Source organism: Rhipicephalus microplus, chromosome 1, assembly GCF_043290135.1.
Source record: "Rhipicephalus microplus isolate Deutch F79 chromosome 1, USDA_Rmic, whole genome shotgun sequence".
Taxonomy (NCBI): domain Eukaryota; kingdom Metazoa; phylum Arthropoda; class Arachnida; order Ixodida; family Ixodidae; genus Rhipicephalus; species Rhipicephalus microplus.
In genome coordinates, this window is record NC_134700.1 from 278,128,799 (window position 1) to 278,148,607 (window position 19,809).

The 19,809-nt window shown below is 42.2% G+C and overlaps 1 protein-coding gene across 1 annotated transcript in view; it reads left to right on the top strand.

Moving 5' to 3' along the window:
- Positions 1-157: 157 nt before the first annotated feature.
- The window catches only part of Ctr9 (RNA polymerase-associated protein Ctr9), a 35,774-nt gene continuing 16,122 nt past the window's right edge, over positions 158-19,809 (top strand). Inside the window, exons 1-12 of the mRNA XM_037436198.2 lie at positions 158-324; positions 433-531; positions 1,454-1,693; positions 3,636-3,725; positions 3,818-3,940; positions 4,584-4,979; positions 5,867-6,082; positions 9,106-9,228; positions 13,350-13,614; positions 15,113-15,201; positions 16,483-16,750; positions 17,326-17,474. Coding sequence (XP_037292095.2) covers positions 283-324; positions 433-531; positions 1,454-1,693; positions 3,636-3,725; positions 3,818-3,940; positions 4,584-4,979; positions 5,867-6,082; positions 9,106-9,228; positions 13,350-13,614; positions 15,113-15,201; positions 16,483-16,750; positions 17,326-17,474 — 2,100 coding nt within the window. The 5' untranslated portion in view covers positions 158-282. The remainder of the gene's footprint in view (positions 325-432; positions 532-1,453; positions 1,694-3,635; positions 3,726-3,817; positions 3,941-4,583; positions 4,980-5,866; positions 6,083-9,105; positions 9,229-13,349; positions 13,615-15,112; positions 15,202-16,482; positions 16,751-17,325; positions 17,475-19,809) is intronic.

Below are 19,809 nucleotides of genomic sequence, written 5' to 3' on the forward strand. Positions count from 1 at the left end.
ATATATTATCACATAATATTCAACGCTTAAGCAGGTGGATGCAGAACCTCAGATACACGTTCATAATGAATGAACTAAATCGAAAGATTCACGCTGCCCGACAATTCGTAATCGAAACTAAAGACTCTCTTGCGCTTCGGTAGTGCTATCGCCATTACCAAGCAAATCGGGCAAAACAACGTAGAAACAAGATAGAAGGTCGGCATACAGTCGGCCGAGTGTCATATGCTCCCGTTTAATGCTTAAAAACCATCTGTTCTGATCTCTTGAAGCTTTTTCAAGATGCCGGGGTCCATCGAGATCCCACTGCGCGACACCGACGAGGTGAGTTTGTTTCGATGCGTAGCTTTCTTTGCGGTCCCGGCGGCTGTAGCGAACCTGCCGCTGTGCGTTTCCGCGTCGATCGTGACCGCTTAATTTACGTGTTTCCAGGTGATCGAGCTCGATGTCGACCAACTACCGGAAGGAGAAGAAGTCCTCGGCATCCTTCGACAAGAACAGGCCCAACTACATCTATGGGTCAACCTTGCGGTAGGGCGCAGCGATCGGAGGTTTCTCTTGTTTTCAAGGGTCGTGCTAGCGTGCCACGCGATGCGTGCTTAGCGAGCGTTTTGATCGTCGCTTCGCGTTGTGTGCAGTTACGAAAAGAAAGACAGAAAGGAAATCACATCGCCATATCGCTCCTTTTCAGCATCGTCAATCAGTCTTTACTAAGACGATAGCCCCTCAGGGTAAACGCGCACGCACGCGCACGCACACACGCACACACACACACACACACACACACACACACACACACACACACACACACACAGACACACACACACGCACACACACACGCACACACACACACACACACACACACACACACACACACACACACACACACACACACACACACAATAATAAAGAGAAAACTAGTGTACCGGAAGTGTTGAAAGTAAAACAGCGTTACGTACACACTGTCTCGATCGATGCACCGTACTTTTCGCGCAATGAGGAGCATTCGGTTATTCTCTTTACTGACCTCATGCGTGCAACAAACAGACTTGTCAGTAGCTGCACGACTGGTTAGCATGAGTAGAACATATCACCACTTTACCATCATTCCACACAGTGTCACTGTGTGAAAGACCACGGGCTGTTCTGCTCATGCAACACTGTATACTTCAATTTGACATCACCCATCTGTCGTGCTGCTTTCGTTTGTACGTTAACAGACAATTTCATCGAGATCGTTGGTAGTAATCTTTCATTGTACATAGTGCGACACTTTATGACGGGCAGACACAGAAAGAACTCGGGCTTGTGCTTTGTCCTTCAACATGTCTAGTGCTACCTGCAATGATAGAGTGAGCATGTGTTGCACCCAGCCAGGATGTATTTGCACTCTGTAGCCCGGTGTAAGGATCTCGTTGTGGTTTGCATAACTGTCTTGCATTTTCCCCCTCAGCTGGAGTACTATCGGCAGGGCAAAGTGGACGACTTTGTCCGGCTGTTGGAGGCTGGCCGCACCGAGGCCCGGCTCGATTACCGAGACTTTGAGCAGGACCAGATGACGTGCCTCGACACATTGGCTGCTTATTACGTTCAAAAGGCCAGTAAGGAGAAAAACAAGGACCGCAAGCATGAACTGTTCACCAAGGCCACCCTGCTCTACACCACTGCTGACAAGATCATTATGTACACGCAGGTATGCAGAGCGAAGGCATTTTACTGTCGACTCCTGTTTTCATTCACTCATTAGGGTATTTGATGCTAAACACATAGCTATTCTAAAGACATAAGTTAACAGTGTAGCGCTACTGCAATCCAAGTTCTTACAGGAATTAAATATTCCATCCAACAGTTTCCTAATAATGAAGCTGTTTGAACGAGGCTTCAAACTGTGTAATAAGTTAGCAGCATTTATACGACATTGAACGTTGGCCAACTTTGCAATAAAATTACCTGGGAGGTGTGGAACAATGCACCAGCTTTTGTATTCCTTTAGTTTTACTGACATTAAGTGTTTTGTATTTAGACACCATCGACCTCTCTGTAATAATGCAACTTTCTCTTTGGTTGCTGAGCCATCTGACACGTAGGTGAGTGCTGTGCACAAGTTATGTCTTTTTCCAAGTATTGCCATGTATTTTATTTTATTATGAAGTACCTTTTGGCATTTGTAGACTGCCATGTTCATTTTGGATCACATTTGATGCATTTTTGAGCATTATGTCTTGAAAGTGTTTAAAAGGTATTCTTCTTACCTAAGAAAACTGTTTTTTTACACTATTTAAGCCTGCATACAAATACAATAGCTATTAGAAGTTAACCCGGTGGCAAAATACCTGAAATCACTTTAGTATTCGCGATAGATTGAGATGTTGCTTTTTTTCTCCTCTAAAACAGTATTATGAGGTAATTCTTGTTTGGTAGGCTAAATGAACACTGTGCAAGCTACCGGATCTTCTGGTGTGTAGGTCGCACGTTTCTATAAAATGCACACCCTACTTTTTACGACTTTTGTAGGAAAAAAGATATACAAGACTTGCCTGTTTCTGACAGTGTCAACATCATAAAACAAAATGGTGCACGCAGAGTAGATTCATTGCGAATTGCGTAGCAATGTATGACAATGAATATCTTTAAGCAGCAGTATAAAACTTCAAATAATGCTGTCCTGAGGTGCATTAAACCAATATTAATTCCACAGAATTACACTGTGAAAACTTCTTCCATCCTGGTTGTTTGCATACTGGGATTGCTATTGTCGGCCTCTGTGTAACTCTTTTATGTCGTATTGAAAGCACTTTGGAGCATATTGTTGGCGTTTCTTCTTCAGCATTATGAGGCTTGTTGGGAATACACAAACAACAATCACGCCGCCCGTTTGACAAGCACACACATTCAAAACGTAAATGGTGACCAGAAGCGGAAAGGTATGACTACTGCTAGATTGATGATGATGGTAACGGGATGGTACATACTTTCGTGTCTTCAACTGGTATTGGGGACACCAAACTACAATGAATCAAGTTACAATGAATCATTGTGGTGCCCTCCTTTACTTATTGCCTCAGTTCCAAAGTTTTAATGATTTGTTTAAGAACAAACTATTCGAATAATATGATAGCTTGTGTGACAGTGAGGGCCTATATGGTGGCTCTAATCTCTGTGGCCGTCGCTGTTCTTGAACAGCTAGTAGTTCACACCCAAAACCACACGTGCTTCATTGTTATAACAAGATTATATATCTTTTTACAAGTGCTCTCACACCCTGTTTATAATACTTATGAATGAAATATCGTCAAAGTGGTGTCACAAAATCGCATCAATTTTTGTGTAGATAAGACGTACCAGCGAAAATATTGGAAAAAAAGTGCATATTATACACCGGAAAATACGGTATACTAGTACTGTACCAAATTTCTTTTTCTCTCATGGTTTGGGTGGCGTTGTTTAAAAAGGTATAGTAATTTTATATTCTTGGAAATGGGATGTTAATTTGCTGCTTATAGTAAAGAATATTAAGCACCCCTGATGAAACGTTCCTACTGCTACATATTTTGTACCACACCAAGAAGTTGAGTTTTAATATTTTGAGCTCATGAATATTAAGTTGTGTTTCCATTGTGTCCCTTCCTTTCTAGAACCATCTTCTTGGAAGAGCCTACTTCTGTCTCCTGGAAGGGGACAAAATGGACCAGGCCGATGCTCAGTTCAACTTTGTGCTTAACCAGGTAATAAACCTTGTGTCGCAGTTTTCACCATGTGCTGTCTATTTCATAAGCATTGAAACATGCTATCTCATGATGAATTCTTCTCTCACTAGTCTCCCAACAACATTCCTTCTCTATTGGGCAAAGCCTGCATTGCGTTCAACAAGAAGGACTACAGAGGTGCCCTGGCCTTTTACAAAAAAGCTCTTCGCACCAACCCCAACTGTCCTGCTGAGGTACGTGCAAAGAAATGTGCTGTGAAATCCCGAGCAAGTGCCCCCTTTTGGTGAACGATAATTTGAATAAGATTCAGAGGGGCAGCCCTTGCTCTGTCACGGGTCAAAATTCAAGATGACGGTGGAAGACCCGCATGTGCTTCCAATGAAACGTTTTATTTAATGTGCATGTATTTACTGTCATTAATTGCTCTCGTCAATCTAATAAAAACAGTAAAAGTGGCGGGAGGGCATGGAAGATACTTGCTTGGTCATTGGTGCATATTCAGGGGCCAGGGGCGCCTGCTCCAGATTTCACGGTAGCTGTTGTAGGCCTGCTCGTGGCACTCACTGCTGTTTCTGTAAGGATCCCTGCAAGTGCTTGAGTTTAGTATTGCGTGCTACTCGTGGCATGAAGGGACTAAGTTGGAGAATAAAGGTTACTAAACATTTAATCAGTTGTATTAGTACTACAGTGTAGCACTAATACAAGACACTAAGGCTTGCGTGAAAGATTATGAGGGGGCTAAATAGAAAGTATGTAAGTACAAAAGCAGTATGTTCAGTGTTTTTGACATGCTTACATTGAGATATGCTCTTGAATGATGTTGCTTCTGTTGTTCCTTTCGATCCTACCTGTGCAATCTGTTATACGTTACTGTAGGTACGGCTAGGCATGGGCCACTGCCTCTATCGTCTGGGCAAGCAGGAGAAGGCTCGTGCAGCTTTTGAACGAGCGCTGGTCCTGGACCCACAGTGTGTTGGTGCACTGTCAGGGCTGGCTGTGCTGCAGCTCAATCAGAAGGGTACCGAGGCGACCCGCGCAGGCGTCCAGATGCTGTCGCGCGCTTACGCCGTGGACCCATCCTGCCCTGTCGTGCTGAACCAGCTTGCCAACCACTTCTTCTTCAAGAAGGACTATGGGAAGGTGCAACATCTGGCACTGCACGCCTTCCACAACACCGAAAATGAGGCCATGCGTGCCGAGAGCTGTTACCAGCTGGCCCGCTCCTTTCACGTACAAGAGGACTATGACCAGGCCTTCCAATATTACTACCAGGTAGTGCAACTTATTGGATTAGGTACCAGCTTTCGAACTGTAAACAGGGTACCTGTTTAAAGCACCTTCCGATTATCGTTGGTGCACTCAGGCTTCATTATAACAAAGTTGCACTTTACACGAAAATAAGTTCATTATATTTGAAAATTTGTTGTAGATATTTTTTCTTAACACTATATCTATTGCAAGACTATTTTTCATTTACTTGTTATAACCAGTATAACGCTATATCTGGGTTAGATATATCGAGGTTTCAGTGCATTAAGATTTACACCCAATGACTGATTTTTTCACACTATTGCACTCTATTCGTCAACATGGCTAGATATTTGTGCTGTTAGCGTAATTGTATTCCTACTTAACTACTTTTCTAGAATTTCTGCTCCTGTTGCAGCTTGAGACCTGGCCATTATTGCATCTTGTTGTTTTCGTTTTACAAAGCTTGCAGCTCCGGAAAGTGGATGACCCTGGCTTTATTATTATGACAGTGCCTTTACTTTGCCATAGCATTTGATCTGCCGCAGCATCATTCTCGGGCAATTTCGGAGGTTACTTTTGTAACCATGCACTTTTGGTATGCGCCCGATTGCATAGTTATGTCCGTCGAGCTTATAGTCGTTTAAGGAATGTTGCCTGTTAGCGTTCACTACTGCAGGGGCCATTACGTCCTGCCCTGTACACTAAGAGCTGATGTTTGAGTCGTGGTGCAAGGGGTGCAAACAAAACTTCCTCACTTACTCTTTGCATGGTAATGCTTAAATGTATGTTAAATGTCTGCTTAGATTCTAGATTCAACAGCAGTCTGACTTTCCATATTGTATTGTTGCTTATGATGTGTTTGTGGCATCAGTGGCATTTGGCTCTGTGATGTCTTTCTTTTTTAACAGGCTACCCAGTTTGCACCACCGTCTTTCGTGCTGCCACATTTTGGTCTCGGCCAGATGTACATCTTTCGTGGGGATGTAGACAACGCCGCACAGTGCTTTGAAAAAGTCCTCAAGGCGCAGCCGGGCAACTATGAGACTATGAAGATCCTTGGATCATTGTATGCCAACTCGTCAAGCCAGTCTAAGCGAGACCAGGCAAAGACACACCTCAAAAAGGCAAGGTTCTTTTACTGTGTTTGGTTTGTTATGCAGTGTGATGGCATTTGGCAGATATGGTTTGTGTAGCTGCAGTCAGCATAATCTTGAGTGCATGTTCGAATTAATAGATTGAGCAGTGTCTCAGAACATGATGTGTTATAAAGAAAGCCACTGGGCATACGCATCTCTTCATGTTTTGTTGATACAGGCCTCATATGGGAGTTACATAGCGCTACGTTCTATAACAAACATTGTAGGGTTTTTAAAACCAATTGGATCAGTTGACATTGGCTGGTTTTCCTCGCACGCTCCGTAATGCCGTTGCCGAGTCGCTCCTCCAGAAGTTCGAATGTAAACACCACCATACTGGGGTTGAGCAAGAGCGAAGAACGTTGAGGCCTGATGTTGTACCGTATATGCACTGGGTTTCACACAACTTTAAAAAGGTTTCAAGCAGGCACGGCGTGCCAATTGTTTTTTCCGCGTCACGTAACCTGTCTCAGTTTTGTCCATGTATACTAAATGATGGGGACAAAAAACTGACTGCGGCAAGAAGTATGGAAACTCGTACACAAAATGTGTCATCGGTGTTGTCGACGAGACGGGACTGCGCGTGAACGAGCGTGCGTGGGAACATGAGCTGTCAGTAACAGTTAAAAGTGGGGCACATTTGCCGGTTCATTGCGATTCACGCAAGTGTGAGCCGTATCTGAATAAAATTCAGATTCTGGGTCAAAGCAGGGACACCACCACTCAAGAACTGTTGGAAGCTTTTCACATAAAAGCGCGTGGTTCATTATGCATCAGTGACACTTATTTGTTCCTTTCGCAGGCAGAGAGCATGTTCTTGGATCGCAGGTTTTGATTAAGATGTTATTTGATCGATGTGGGCCTTTCCGATTGCGCATGTCTATACCTCTATATTGCATTGCACTAAGCATTATCTGTTCGATGTGTGCCTTGCTTTCCGCGCATGCCTTTGCATATATGCTGCGCTGCAGTAATTTTGGAATAAACAGTGGAAAGTTTGCACTACCCTTGAAACCTTCCTGCATTATTTATTTGCGTCTTTACTGCTGCCCTGTACTGGGCATACCAGGCTTGCTTACAGCCCATGCTACCGCAGCTCCGCCACACACCTGCGAGACCTGTCAACGCTTGCTACTTCAAGCGACTGCATAGAGCGTGCCCTCTCCTGAACCCGCTATCCAGTATATTCTAGTATACTATACCTTCGTGCGCGACTGAGCTGTGCTTGTTGTAATTTGTTGGCTTGTGAAGTGCAACTAGTGATGCCCTGCTGTTATTATGAGCGTTGACGTCAAGTGAAAGTGATTTTGCACGGTGAAAATACCTGCGTCACGCCCTCATGCATGCGCAAGCCTGTGACGGTGAGTACGACAAAGGCAGTAGATCAGTTGTTTGTTGATCAGGAAAAGTTTCCATGGACTGAAAAAGTGAAAATATCAGTGTTTCGGCCGACTGAAGGTACTGTGTGTGAATAGAGCTTGACTGGGTAGCGATCCCGGATATGTAAGCTCGTGATGGAGGCGTATGTAGAAGCACATAAACCTTGTGGTGTTGCTATTATCGTTATCTTTTCTTGTCATACACCACCGCGTGTTTGAGCACTGCGATCTCCAAGCAGGTCTGATGCCTCCTAGTTCTTCTGTATCGTCGAGCCATCTATGTCATTCGTACTGCTGCGCACGCAAGATTGGACCATCGCCATGGTGCGACGGCAAGCCTGCAAGCGCGCAGCGAGGGAGACCCTAGGTCACACTTTTAAAACGGCTGGCTTATTACCAGCGAATTTAGTGCATTTTATACAAAAAATAGATCAGGTAAGATAATTATACAGTACACCAGTTGGCGAATACAAGTTACTAAATATATCGAATCAGTGGCCACGAATGGCGCACTTTTAAAACAGTCAAACAAACAAATAGACAAAGAACCAACTTAGAAGCGCCCACCTGCGCTGTTGCCAGCACTCCCGTCATCACACACCCTTAGAGCAGAACAAGCAGAACAGACACATAAAGAAACGGTTGAGAAGAACGTATGGTATGCAAGATCGCGAGGCTCTGCCTTGGGACTTCGAGATCTCGAAAAGGAGCGCGTGCTCCAAGGCCAGGGCCCTCGTCGAGACGACATATAACCATTGGCCAGCGGCCACGAAGGACAAAGGATCGCTGCTGGCTGGAGAGGCCAAAACACATACGCACCCTCCGAAGACCCAAAGTGGTCTCCCGAACCTTGTCTTGCGCCCACGCTTGTCGGGTAAGCAAGGCCAGAATCCCGCCAAAATTAAGCCAATGGGACACCGCGTTAAACTTTGAGAGGCGAGGATGGCAGTGAAGTGACTGCGATTTATGACCAGCCGCCATCTGTCCTGTCGGGAGGAGAGTGGTGCCGGATCTCTCGAAGGAAAAAATGGTGTCTAGCGACGGGCGCAGACTCCCGAATTCCTGCATCCTCCAGGAAAATATATTTTTCATTCTAAGAAAGCATCTTGTCTCTCTACTTTTTTCTAATTGTCAGCCTTGAAAAACGCAAGTTCATATTTTGCACTCGGGAATACTATTTGGATGACGTTTGATTCGAGTAAAAGTGGTTTTCCATTTCGCACGTAATCTGAAATTCGTCGTAAGATGTGGGGTCGTTGTAGAACAGTGTCGTTTAATCAAAGTTTTCAATATATTACTTAAATGGGAATTTCGCCGGGATCAAACTGATCTCGTAAAATGCAGGTCATCGTGACACCAGGGTACGTATAATCGAAGTTCCACTGTAATGGCAAAATTTACCACAATAAACTTCTCAAATGGCTTTTATGAGTTTAGGCTGATTTAGTGTTCCACATTAATATCTTTGACGTAGCATGGTGAAATACAAAAGATGACTTGACTTTCCCAATTAGCAAAGTGTTGTTGACCTATTGAAACAATTTTTTTTGTTAGTTTTTTCAGTAGCCACCATGTTTAGAAAAACTTATTCTAAGAATTGATTTTTTGTTTGTTGTACCCTGTGAAATTCAGGTGACAGATCAGTTTCCTGAGGATGTGGAGGCCTGGATAGAACTGGCTCAGATCTTGGAGCAGAGCGATGTCCAAGGGGCGCTGTCGGCATACGGAACAGCCACCCGCCTTCTTCAGGATAAGGTCAGCTGCCTTGTTTTACATTTCATCTCCCAAGCTGGTTGTCACGACGTCTTGGTTCACTATGTAAGGCTTTTGTATTCGTATGCCATAATAAGCACTGTGATGCTAAAGGTGATGCATAATTTTCTATTTAGAGACATTTGACACGTAGAATGAAGGGACGAGGTAGAAGCATAAATAGAACTCATTTGATGGCAGAGGTGCAGCAGCAGTAAGAATATTAAGTGCAGCAAAAGCTAGAAAGTAAAGTAGAGGTTTAATGGCCAATTTTCTATCGGATATACCACGAAGCTTTTTAAATGCTTAAGTGGAACAATGCTTCTAGTGCGGTTGGTTTTATTCTTGAATTCTACACCCCTGTTCATCTCTCGGTAAACAGAACTGTAGTTTAATGGAACGTATTGTTCAGGTCTTTTTAGTTCTGCTAAGGGGACGTGCTACTCAGATAAAATGTTTCTTTATTCTGTAGCCTAAGGTAGTGGTTCTCAGCCATGGATGTGTTGGGGACCCCTTGTGGACTGGTGGAAGTGATAGGGGACCCCTTGCAGAGGTGGGGAGGGAGGGGGGTACGTAAGTAAATTAAAACACAAATAGAGCGTGAAACAGGTGCCTTTTATTGCTACCAAAAACATCAAACAAACCTGCCACATCACTTCATTTTGGACAGTTCATCAATACGTGGCACAGTCATGATTAAAGAAAAATGCGGGCTTGGCAGTACCCGTTTGAGAACCACTGGCCTAATAAAATGAATTTTTTGCTCTATACACAGGTTTTTATACTCATTTCAAATATGTAATCAGTTTTTAAGTAAGTTGCATAGCTTTTGTTTCATATCATGACAATGCATTAAAATAAAGTTCTTTTTTAAAAAAAACCTTTTTTGCCACTAAATTTTCATGGTTCTAGCCATTAAGGGTTCATGTTGCTCCATAGTAACTGTAGAATGCAAGTAACTAACAAGAAAGTTTGCACAAGACATTGTGATGGACAAGAAAAATTGTAATGCGAAAAGTCTTAAAATGCTCAGATCATACTAATTGCTTACTTTTTATTTGTAATAATTATTTAGTGGTTATCAAACATTAAAGGAGATACCGTACTTCCACTCTTCACATGTTAAGAAATATGTGGGCAAAATTTCATTCCAATCTGGCTATCAGGGGTACAAAATACATGTCTAAATTCAAGAAGCTGTCCAAAATCGTGTACTTGAAAAAAAAAAAATGCATTTTAGATGTATAAGTGAAAGCTCATCAATACAGCAAAGATATGTTTTTTAATAAGGATTTCTTCCCCCATGAGAGCTCGGTAATCATTGTTATTTTGAGCACATGCCTTTTGTGAACTGCTCATGCGAAATGCAGTGGCAAGCAGCCTGATGAAAAATTCCACGGGACTCTTGACAATGAGCTTCTCAGTTTTATGTATCCACCTTATGCTCTTTCAACGTGATTTTAACCTACTTCGAGTTTAATTACAATATTAAATTTTTTTTCGTGAAAGTAGAGAAACGAAATTTGTAAAAGCAAAGAAATACGGACATATGTACCTTTGGAAAAAAACCTGCATTTTTTTACTTTCATCTTCCCCTAAATGATGATTTGCTGCACATTATAAATATTTGTTGCGAGTAAGAAGGCTGTCAAATGTTGTTGGATGAAAATGCAGTGGCTTTGTGATAAGGCTACAATGACAGGCCACAGTGATGACGTAGTGGTAGTTGTGATTGGAGAATGTAGTGTAATTCGCTTTTTTGTCTGAATATGTGCAAATACTTAAAATGGTCTTGCAACACTTCCTCAAGTACCCATGGAATGGATTCATTAAAGGAGCTTATTGTCTCACAAATTCACCACTTCAAAATTTTTTTGAATACATCCAGTATGAGCGATGTTACAAAGATTTGTCGCTTGCTGCAATTGCATTCTCTCTTCTCTCGTCCCGACGATAGCACTGGAAGCTAAGGAAGGAGAAATGGCAAGGGGAAAGCAAGTACGTCACGCATGCCTCGTGACTTTGAGCACTTTTTCTAATCTTTTTTCCTTTGAATTGTTCGTGACTGATTTTCATTTCATTAGTATCAGTGACAGGGTATCATGTCTTGGTGTTCACCTCAATGCTTACCTTAAATCCGATCTTCGTATTGCTCACGTTAGCAAAATGACAGCACTCGGCATTTGCGCGCTACTTAAAGGCCAACTCTGGTGATTTTTTGAGGTCAATAATTCTCAATGAAATTCATTGGGTACCTTCCATTTGCACGTTTGCCCCATTCATGCCAAATTGCAAGCTTGAGAGTTTCCCAGATTCTTTTCAAATGAATCTTATAGCATCGCCTCGAAATGCTCACCTCGCTTGCCAGAATTAATGGCAACATTGTGTGTGTGACATTGAGTTTTGCCTGGCAGAAGTGACGGAACTGATGTGCAACTACAGCGTTAGCTTGTCTGTTATGGATTGCGAGGGTTCGGCTAGCGATTCCTTGGTTGAGCGTGTGATTTCTTTTTCTGTGTTGGTGGGTGTGCGATAGGTGGCAAGTGGTGTTGTGTTGTGAGGCACACACAATTTGCCATATATTCACCATAACAGCGTAGGCGTTTTAGCCGATCGCGGCGGACGGCATAGACGGGTGGTGCCATCTGGAGGGCATTATGCGCTTATCAGGCAGGTTCGGGCAAACGATTACATCACGCGTAGAAGCGCACTCAGCTGGGTTTCAGTTTTGGTATTACGTTTTTTCCTGTAAATAAAAATATTTTTTAATTCGTTGAGCATTTCAGCTACCGGGTGCATGACGAGTGTCACAGGAACATAAAAGCACCATTATCCTGACATGCTCAAGAAATTTCCCCAGTTGGCCTTTAAAGCTTGCTCATATTTTTCTCACAATGCACTGCTGTCTATGTACTTTGCTTTCATTCATTCTCACATCACTTATGGCATGTTTTATAAGGAAATACTTATCAGTGTCATTTTTCATTCATACAGCATTTACAAAATCCTGCCCTTTCTTGTTATTTTTAACTGTCCTCGCGACAGAACACCACTCACCTTCTTCACAACAATGACATCTTAAATGTTAACAACTTGTTTAGGTTCAATCTAATTATGTTTCTGCATAAACAATCAACAAATAAACTTTTTACCACTTTCAATTGATTCCGAGCTTTTAACAACTCTAACACGACCAGGTTTGCCGATAGCAATAACTTTCTGTTACCTGAAGTTTATACTAACTATGGTAAATCATCGTCACACTTCAGTGTTATTTCATCATGGAATGCTTCACACTTCAGTGTCACACTTCAGTGTTATTTCATCATGGAATGCTTTACCCTCATCGCTAAAATATGAAATTTCTTCAATTTCATTAAAAAACTCATTAAAAAATACTTGTTAAATATATGATGTTCCTTTTTTTTCTTTAGTTGTACCAGAACTGTCTGGCTGTATATTGTGCTTATAGTATTTTGTACACTTGGAGTCCATGCATTTTTGTTTTTCTTTTCGTGTATGTATTGCTAGAAATAGATATGTTTTTATGGTTCAAACTTCTGCTAATCCTTGTTTAATTTATTTCTAACCATCACCAAGGGTCCCGTTGCAGTTTAATATTTTGGGACCCAGGTCTGTATATTTTTTATTCTGTAACAATCCTCTCTTCGTAATAATAAAAACTGATTGATTGACTGATTGATTGAATGTGCGGCTTTTCAGTGTGATTGCATATGCTCGTGTAGACAAGTCGGAACCTCCCACAGCGATTCCTGTAACGAACGAGCATGCCATGCTTAAGTCAGTCATTGGCTGATTGAATGGCTGTGACGAGTGATTTTAGAGCTTCTTCCAACATTTGTCAAGAGAAGAAAAAGCAATTTTTAGCTGAATTTGAGAATTTATTGTGAATACAAGGCCGCAGGCTGCACTGTATGGTTTGGCTCGCATGTTCTTGGGAACCTCTGGCGCAGCGTTTTCTGACCATGTTCAAAAAATGTTGCAGGGCCCCTTTAAGGTGCCATGCTGGTGCTGTGTGTTATGTGCTGCCATGTTCAGGCGTGTTCTGCGGCACACTTGCAATCTATTGCTGCCCTACTGACTTGCCTTGTTTTGAAATTCAGGTGAAAGCTGACGTGCCTCCGGAGATCCTGAACAACGTAGGTGCACTGCACTTTCGAATGGGCAACCTGCAGGAAGCCCGACGTTTTTACGAGGCCTCCCTGGAGCGCAGCCGTACAGAGGCCAACAACGACGAGCACTATTACAGTTCGATCTCGGTGACCACCACCTACAACCTTGCTCGGCTGTACGAAGCACTCAGTCTCTTCGATAGGGCTGAGCAGGCGTACAAGAACATTCTTCGGGAACATCCGAACTACGTTGACTGTGAGTGGAGATGTCTTCTTATAAACTTTATTTTTTATCGTACAGATTATCCACAGGGGGGCAGTGCAGCCTGGTCTTGTACCTAGAGTAAATTCTTGCTGATCGATGCATCTGCTAACCATGCCACTTTTGAAGTTGTTTGAAGTTGAGCTTTGCTACTAGCTCTGATGTTGCTTGCAGAATGCTTTCACTGTGATATCACAATAAAGATGTCATTTTTATAATCGCAGAGCTTTTGCGAAGGTCATAGTAGACTTGCTGTGCTCTGTCAGCTTCTGCTTGTGGTCTACAGTTTGTTTAAAAAATTACTGTTAATGCCTTAATTACCATTTTACTTGTGTTTGCTGTGGAACATGTATTTTTGTCTGTTTTGAGGTTGCATGAAATACCAATTGCTTTTATTTCTTAGAGGCTGTGATATGCATGTGTGACAGTATTGGTGTATTAGTTATGAGTAGATCTGTGCGAATAGTGAAATTTTCGGTGCAAGGCGATTTCAGATACAGTAGAATATCATTAAATGGAACGCAACCTGAAGGGACCAGAAATTTATGTTTCATATAAAAGGAGTTCTGTTTAGTGAGAGAAGAACAAGGGTGTTGAATACAAGCACGAAACCAATCTTTTTTCGTGTCAGAAATTTCGTTCAACAGATTTCCATTTACTGAGAATCTACTGTATTGAAGTACAAGTGCTAATCGAATCAGATATTTTTAGAATATATTTTGAATATTTCTAGGATATCTTTTGAATACTTCGAAGCTAAATAGAAAACCATGTTGGAGAAAATTCCTAAGCATATTCTTATAAGCATATTCATTGCAACATGAAAGTGTTGCTATTGGCTTGGTTGATGCAGCGCTGTCGGTATAGTGTTTTGTAGTTGCCTTATCAAGAATGAAACAATAAAGAGGTTGAATTGTATTTATGTACATATTTGGTGCAAAGTGTTGTCGACAGCGCTTTATGCGCGGGAGGCAACAATGTTGTTTTTTCGACCTCTCCGGCCCTTTCAACTTGTGTGGAAGTGTAAGTGATGTGGCGGACAAGGATGTGCTCTCTTCAAGTGTAAAGTTCCTAATCTGCCTCGTAGACGTCAGCATATCAAAAAATCTGAAATTTCTGGATGATAAAAATCTTCGGTGTCCAATCTTTCGGACTCCTTGTCCAAATTTCAAGTCCTAAACAGTGTTAATTAAACCTCTGCCTGTGCTGCATCGTTTCATCTCCGTGTTGGAACCAGCGTTTTCTTGAGTCAATAAATTTGCAACCATAGCGAAGGCAGCTTTGCCCCAATGCCAGAGAGATGAGGTGAAGCATGTTAAAAAACTTAAGGTCACTTTTAGTTTGATGACTGTATTTGTCTGTGAGAAGTTTCAGTAGCAAAATTTTTGGTTGAATTCAATCGAATAGCAAACACCATTAAAAAAATATTTGTACTTTTCAATATTCACTCACCCCTAGTTACGAGACATTCTATGAACTGTTTTCTGCTCAGGTTATCTTCGCCTTGGCTGCATGGCGAGAGACCGAGGACAAATTTACGAAGCTTCTGATTGGTTCAAGGAAGCTCTTCAAGTGAATCAGGTAAGAAATAAAAGGCCTTGTGTACAGAGTACAGTTCTCGTTAAGAGACTGCTAGGTTTCAACTTTTGTCTAGAGACTCCCATCACGTCATCTATCATGAATCACTTAGCAGTTTTTGATGAAACATTAGTGAACAGGGGTGTTGCTGGAACTCATATATTGTCCGTTCTGCCTTACTTCGATTAGCAGTCTCGGGGCGTTAGAGAGGGACACTCAAGTGAAACAGTCAATCAGTATAGTTCGATATATTGCACCCTGAGCCCTATAATCTCATTTATAGACTCATTCATTCTTCATTCATTCATTCGCTTTCAGCCTGTGTTAGAATACTGCAAGACGAAGGCCTCTCCCGATGATCTCCAGTTTTCTCTATCCTGTGCGAGCTGATTCATTTTCATCCCTGCGAACTTCTTCATTTTGTCACTCTGTCTAATTAGTTGCCTTCCCTGACTTCATTTTTTATCACTTAATAACCATTCTGTTGCTCTTACTGCTTACTCCTTGTCTTTTGTACGCATTTAATGACTAGCCCAAGTCTGTTTTTCTAGCTTGATGTCAGCTAAGATGTCAGCAACACCTGTCTGTTCACTTACCCAAGCTGTCGTCCTCCGATCTCTCAGTATTACTCCTGTCATTCCATGTTCCTTTGCACACTGCATAATCCTCAACTTTTCCACTAGTTGTTTTGATAATCTCTATGTTCTAGCCGCATACGTCAGAACCAGCAGTATCCGCTCTCTCCCATTTGTATTCTTTGGTGAATTTCTTTTTTTAAGAGATTTATTAATAGAGGAGAAAAAAAAAGGTAAAAGTATTAATTCTGCGCCAAAATTTCCGTCCGTGGTGTCGGGGATTCGGAATTCTATTTTTTGTGTTTTGGCAACATTGACTTAGAGAAATTTCTTAGATCTTGATATGTTAAGCTTATGCTCCCCTCAAAGAACTATGTATTTTTATTTTACTGATGGCGAGTTGTGTAGGACCTAGTAAATACCATCAAAACATATGACGCCACAGCGTTTGGTGCAGGAATTTGAAGATGCCGTAGCTGCTCGCATTTTTATTTCATACGTGTTCTTGCCTACCAAGTGCCTCCTCTTGGCAAGCATGGTGATCTTGGAATTGGGAAAACAGTAATATACTAATATTCTAAACATCGTTTGTCTCTTTAGTGTCTCTTTTATGTGGTGACCCTTTTTTTTTCTTTCCAGGTTCACTTACTAACCAGTACACAGGTTCTTTTTTTTTTTTGAATAACTGCCTATTTTGGGCCTTCTGCAGGAGCACCCCGACTCGTGGTCCCTGATTGGCAACCTCCACCTGGCCAAGCAGGAATGGGGTCCCGGCCAGAAGAAGTTTGAGCGTATTCTCAAGGGTGCGCAAGGGGACGCCTACTCCCTCGTAGCGCTGGGTAACGTGTGGTTGCAGACTCTGCACCAGCCCATTCGTGACCGGGACAAGGAGCGCAGGCACCAAGATCGGGCTCTCTCCATGTACAAGCAGGTGCTACGGCTTGACCCACGAAACATCTGGGCTGCCAATGGCGTGGGTGGGTTCTTACCCCCTCTCTTCTCCCAGCATTTACAGTAGACTCAATAATTCAGACCTGAGGGTTCCTTATGATTTTGTTTTAATAAGCAGTGGTTTCAACTATCAGAAATATAAGCAACATACCAACTAGTGTTGTGATGTTTGTGCTTATTAAAGGCCGCAGCAACGTCATTGACAGCTCCGCATTATTGCAAGAAAAGTTTTTGAACATCATTGATCACACTGATGCACATTATTATGCAGTGTGTCCACACAATTGTAGAAAAACGAAGAAGTTCGTTCTAGTCACGTAAAGCTTCAAAAAAACAAAGTAGTTTGCTCTGCTGTTTCTTAAGCTTTACTTTGCTAGATTCTTTAAGTTAACCGAAAGTTTCAATCATTGAGTAGCAAAGTTCTTTCAATGTGGCTGAACAGTTGCTTTCCTTGGCTTACTTTTGGCTTTCTTTGGCTTACTTTTTCTTCTTTTTGTGTAATGATGACCATATTTTTACTACTGTTGTTAGACCTTGACAGTCATCTTTCAGTGGCTTCTGGTCGATTTCTTGCTTCAAGAACTTTTCTGTTCTTTGACAGGTGCTGTGCTTGCCCACAAAGGCTACATCTCAGAGTCACGGGACATCTTTGCGCAAGTGCGAGAGGCCACTGCAGATTTTTGCGATGTGTGGCTCAACATTGCTCACATTTACGTGGAGCAGAAGCAGTATGTTGCTGCGATTCAGATGGTATGGCTATCGCATTGGCAGTTTTCTCTCTCGGTTCTGTTGTGTGATGTCGGTACATTTGGACATGGGCATTAGTCAAGGGGACGTCTATACCTAAGGCACTCTCAGGTTGAGTAATGAACTACCCGGAACATAACAAATTGGGCTGAGAACACAGAAGTGCCTAATGGTCCGACTTCTTCAGCCACTTTGATTTACGTAATTTTTCCAGACAATATGCAGCATTCAGTTTACGAAGAGGAAAGGCATTTACATCTCATAACTCATTATAGAAACGCAGTTGAGTCATGCCATGATACATCTTAGTGACCAAGTTTCGAGAGAGTTTGGCTTTATGACCATTATGACTTTATGCTTTACTCCGACATCACACCATTTTGTTACATTGTAGGTTGAAGAAATGACCTCTCTCTTGTAAAGTTTTCTGCTTGAATGGCAGAAATGTTTTTTTTAGATAGGCCATCAGTTTCAACTTGTTTTTAAGAAACTGTATGTCTGTGATTATCGTTTTGGATCCTAATTCCTAGAAGTGACTTTTTATGCAGTGGCGAGCAGAAGGCACAGCCTCAATGTGCCACATTTTAGAATCCATGAAAGTTAAGAATGTACTGTGAAGCCTAGTTGTAATGAACACGCATCAAAACATCAAAGCACCTGAAGCATGTATTTGTTATTGACTTATATTGATTAAAAAAATTTTCGACCTACGTACATCGTTCATACAATAGTTTCTTATACCGTTGACATTCACGGTAATTAATTTCTTCAATTTCTCCATTTGGCCTTCAGCAAACTGTACTTGCAGATAATTGACCATTGCTACCTTAACGAGATTTGTCGTATGAGAGAAGACTTTTAATGGCAATTGCAGGGTTGGATTCCCGGTCGTGGTGTCCACATTTTCGAGGGAGGTGAAAATTCTTCGGGCCCATGTGCTGCGATTTAGCTGCATGTTAAAAACCTCAGGTGGTTGAAATTTCCAGAACCATTATGGCATTCCTAGTAATCATATTGTGTTTTTGGGACGTTGAAAAGCGCAGCAGTGAGTACACTCAAACCTCATTATAATAGAGTTGCATCTCACAGAAAAATAAGTTTGTTATATCTGAAAATTTGTTATAAAGATATATTCCTAACGCTTTATTTATTTTAAGGCCACTCTTTCTTATAACCGATATTTTGTTATGTCTGGGTTCGTAATATTAAGGTTTGAATGTATATTTATTATTAATAGGTCCACCGTGTGCTGTCGTTGCAGAGTTGCCAGTTTGCTGATAATAAGCAGATTCGGGCTTCTTTTTTTCCCTGATCCTGTTGTAGAATTTTCTAATCGCTTGTTGCATTTTTGGGCTTATTGGAAATTTCTCAACAAATGTAGGTACTTCAGTAATCTTCATGCTTATCAATAGTGCATTTGTGGATGAAATTGAGTAGTCGAGTGTTGCAGTCAAACATACGTTGGGGGAATATTAATTATGCACTGGCAAACTCGCAATCAACCAAATATAGTGAAACCCCATTAGTACGAACCTTCCGGGGACGCCGGCATAACTACACACTAGACGTACTACGCATTAACCACCAGCTACAAATTTTCATCTCCAGACATGCATCGTTGCCAGCAACAAAGAAATAAATTTTATGCCACAGAAAATATTGCCTAAAGTGCCCACCGCAAAGCCATCTCTTTATTTTTGCAAAAGTGCAGAAAATATTCTGACTCTCGCACGACCGCCCAATAGCACTCGGTGGCTGACGCCAAGGAGCATTTCGCAAGTACTGAAGGTTCAGAGATACACAGTGTGGTACAGCGACAGAACAGACACAATCGGCTGTCCGTGACACAGTTGTTTCTGCTTCTAAGTGAAAACTGACACAGTTTTCTTTCAAACCCCTTACATTCGCAGAGAGCCAAATTGTCTACTGCATGGCTAGTTGGGTGCAGTGTTTTGTTTAATCGACGCACACCATGACTGCCGATCCGCTTGCTGTAGAGTACGCTCACTCCGCTTCAGGACATGCGCAGATGTGGTGAGTAGCCTGCTGGGTTAACGCAGCAATGACGAGCTTTCTGCAAGCAATGCACTCTCCGCGATGCTCCAGCATTTCTGTCAATGTATGGAGGCGCGTTTGGGCTGTCGCTGAAAGTCTCCAGCATGGTTACAACGGCCCTACACTTGCTGTACGTTGCTCCTGCTAGCATAATACAGCAAGGTTTCTCCGTGCCTGCAACCCGCAATGCTAGACTCCGCAACGGCGAGCTGCTTGCGTTTCTGTAAAGCGGTGCGCCTGCTTGAATACATGGTCCCACACAACGAAGTTGTAGCAATCGGCA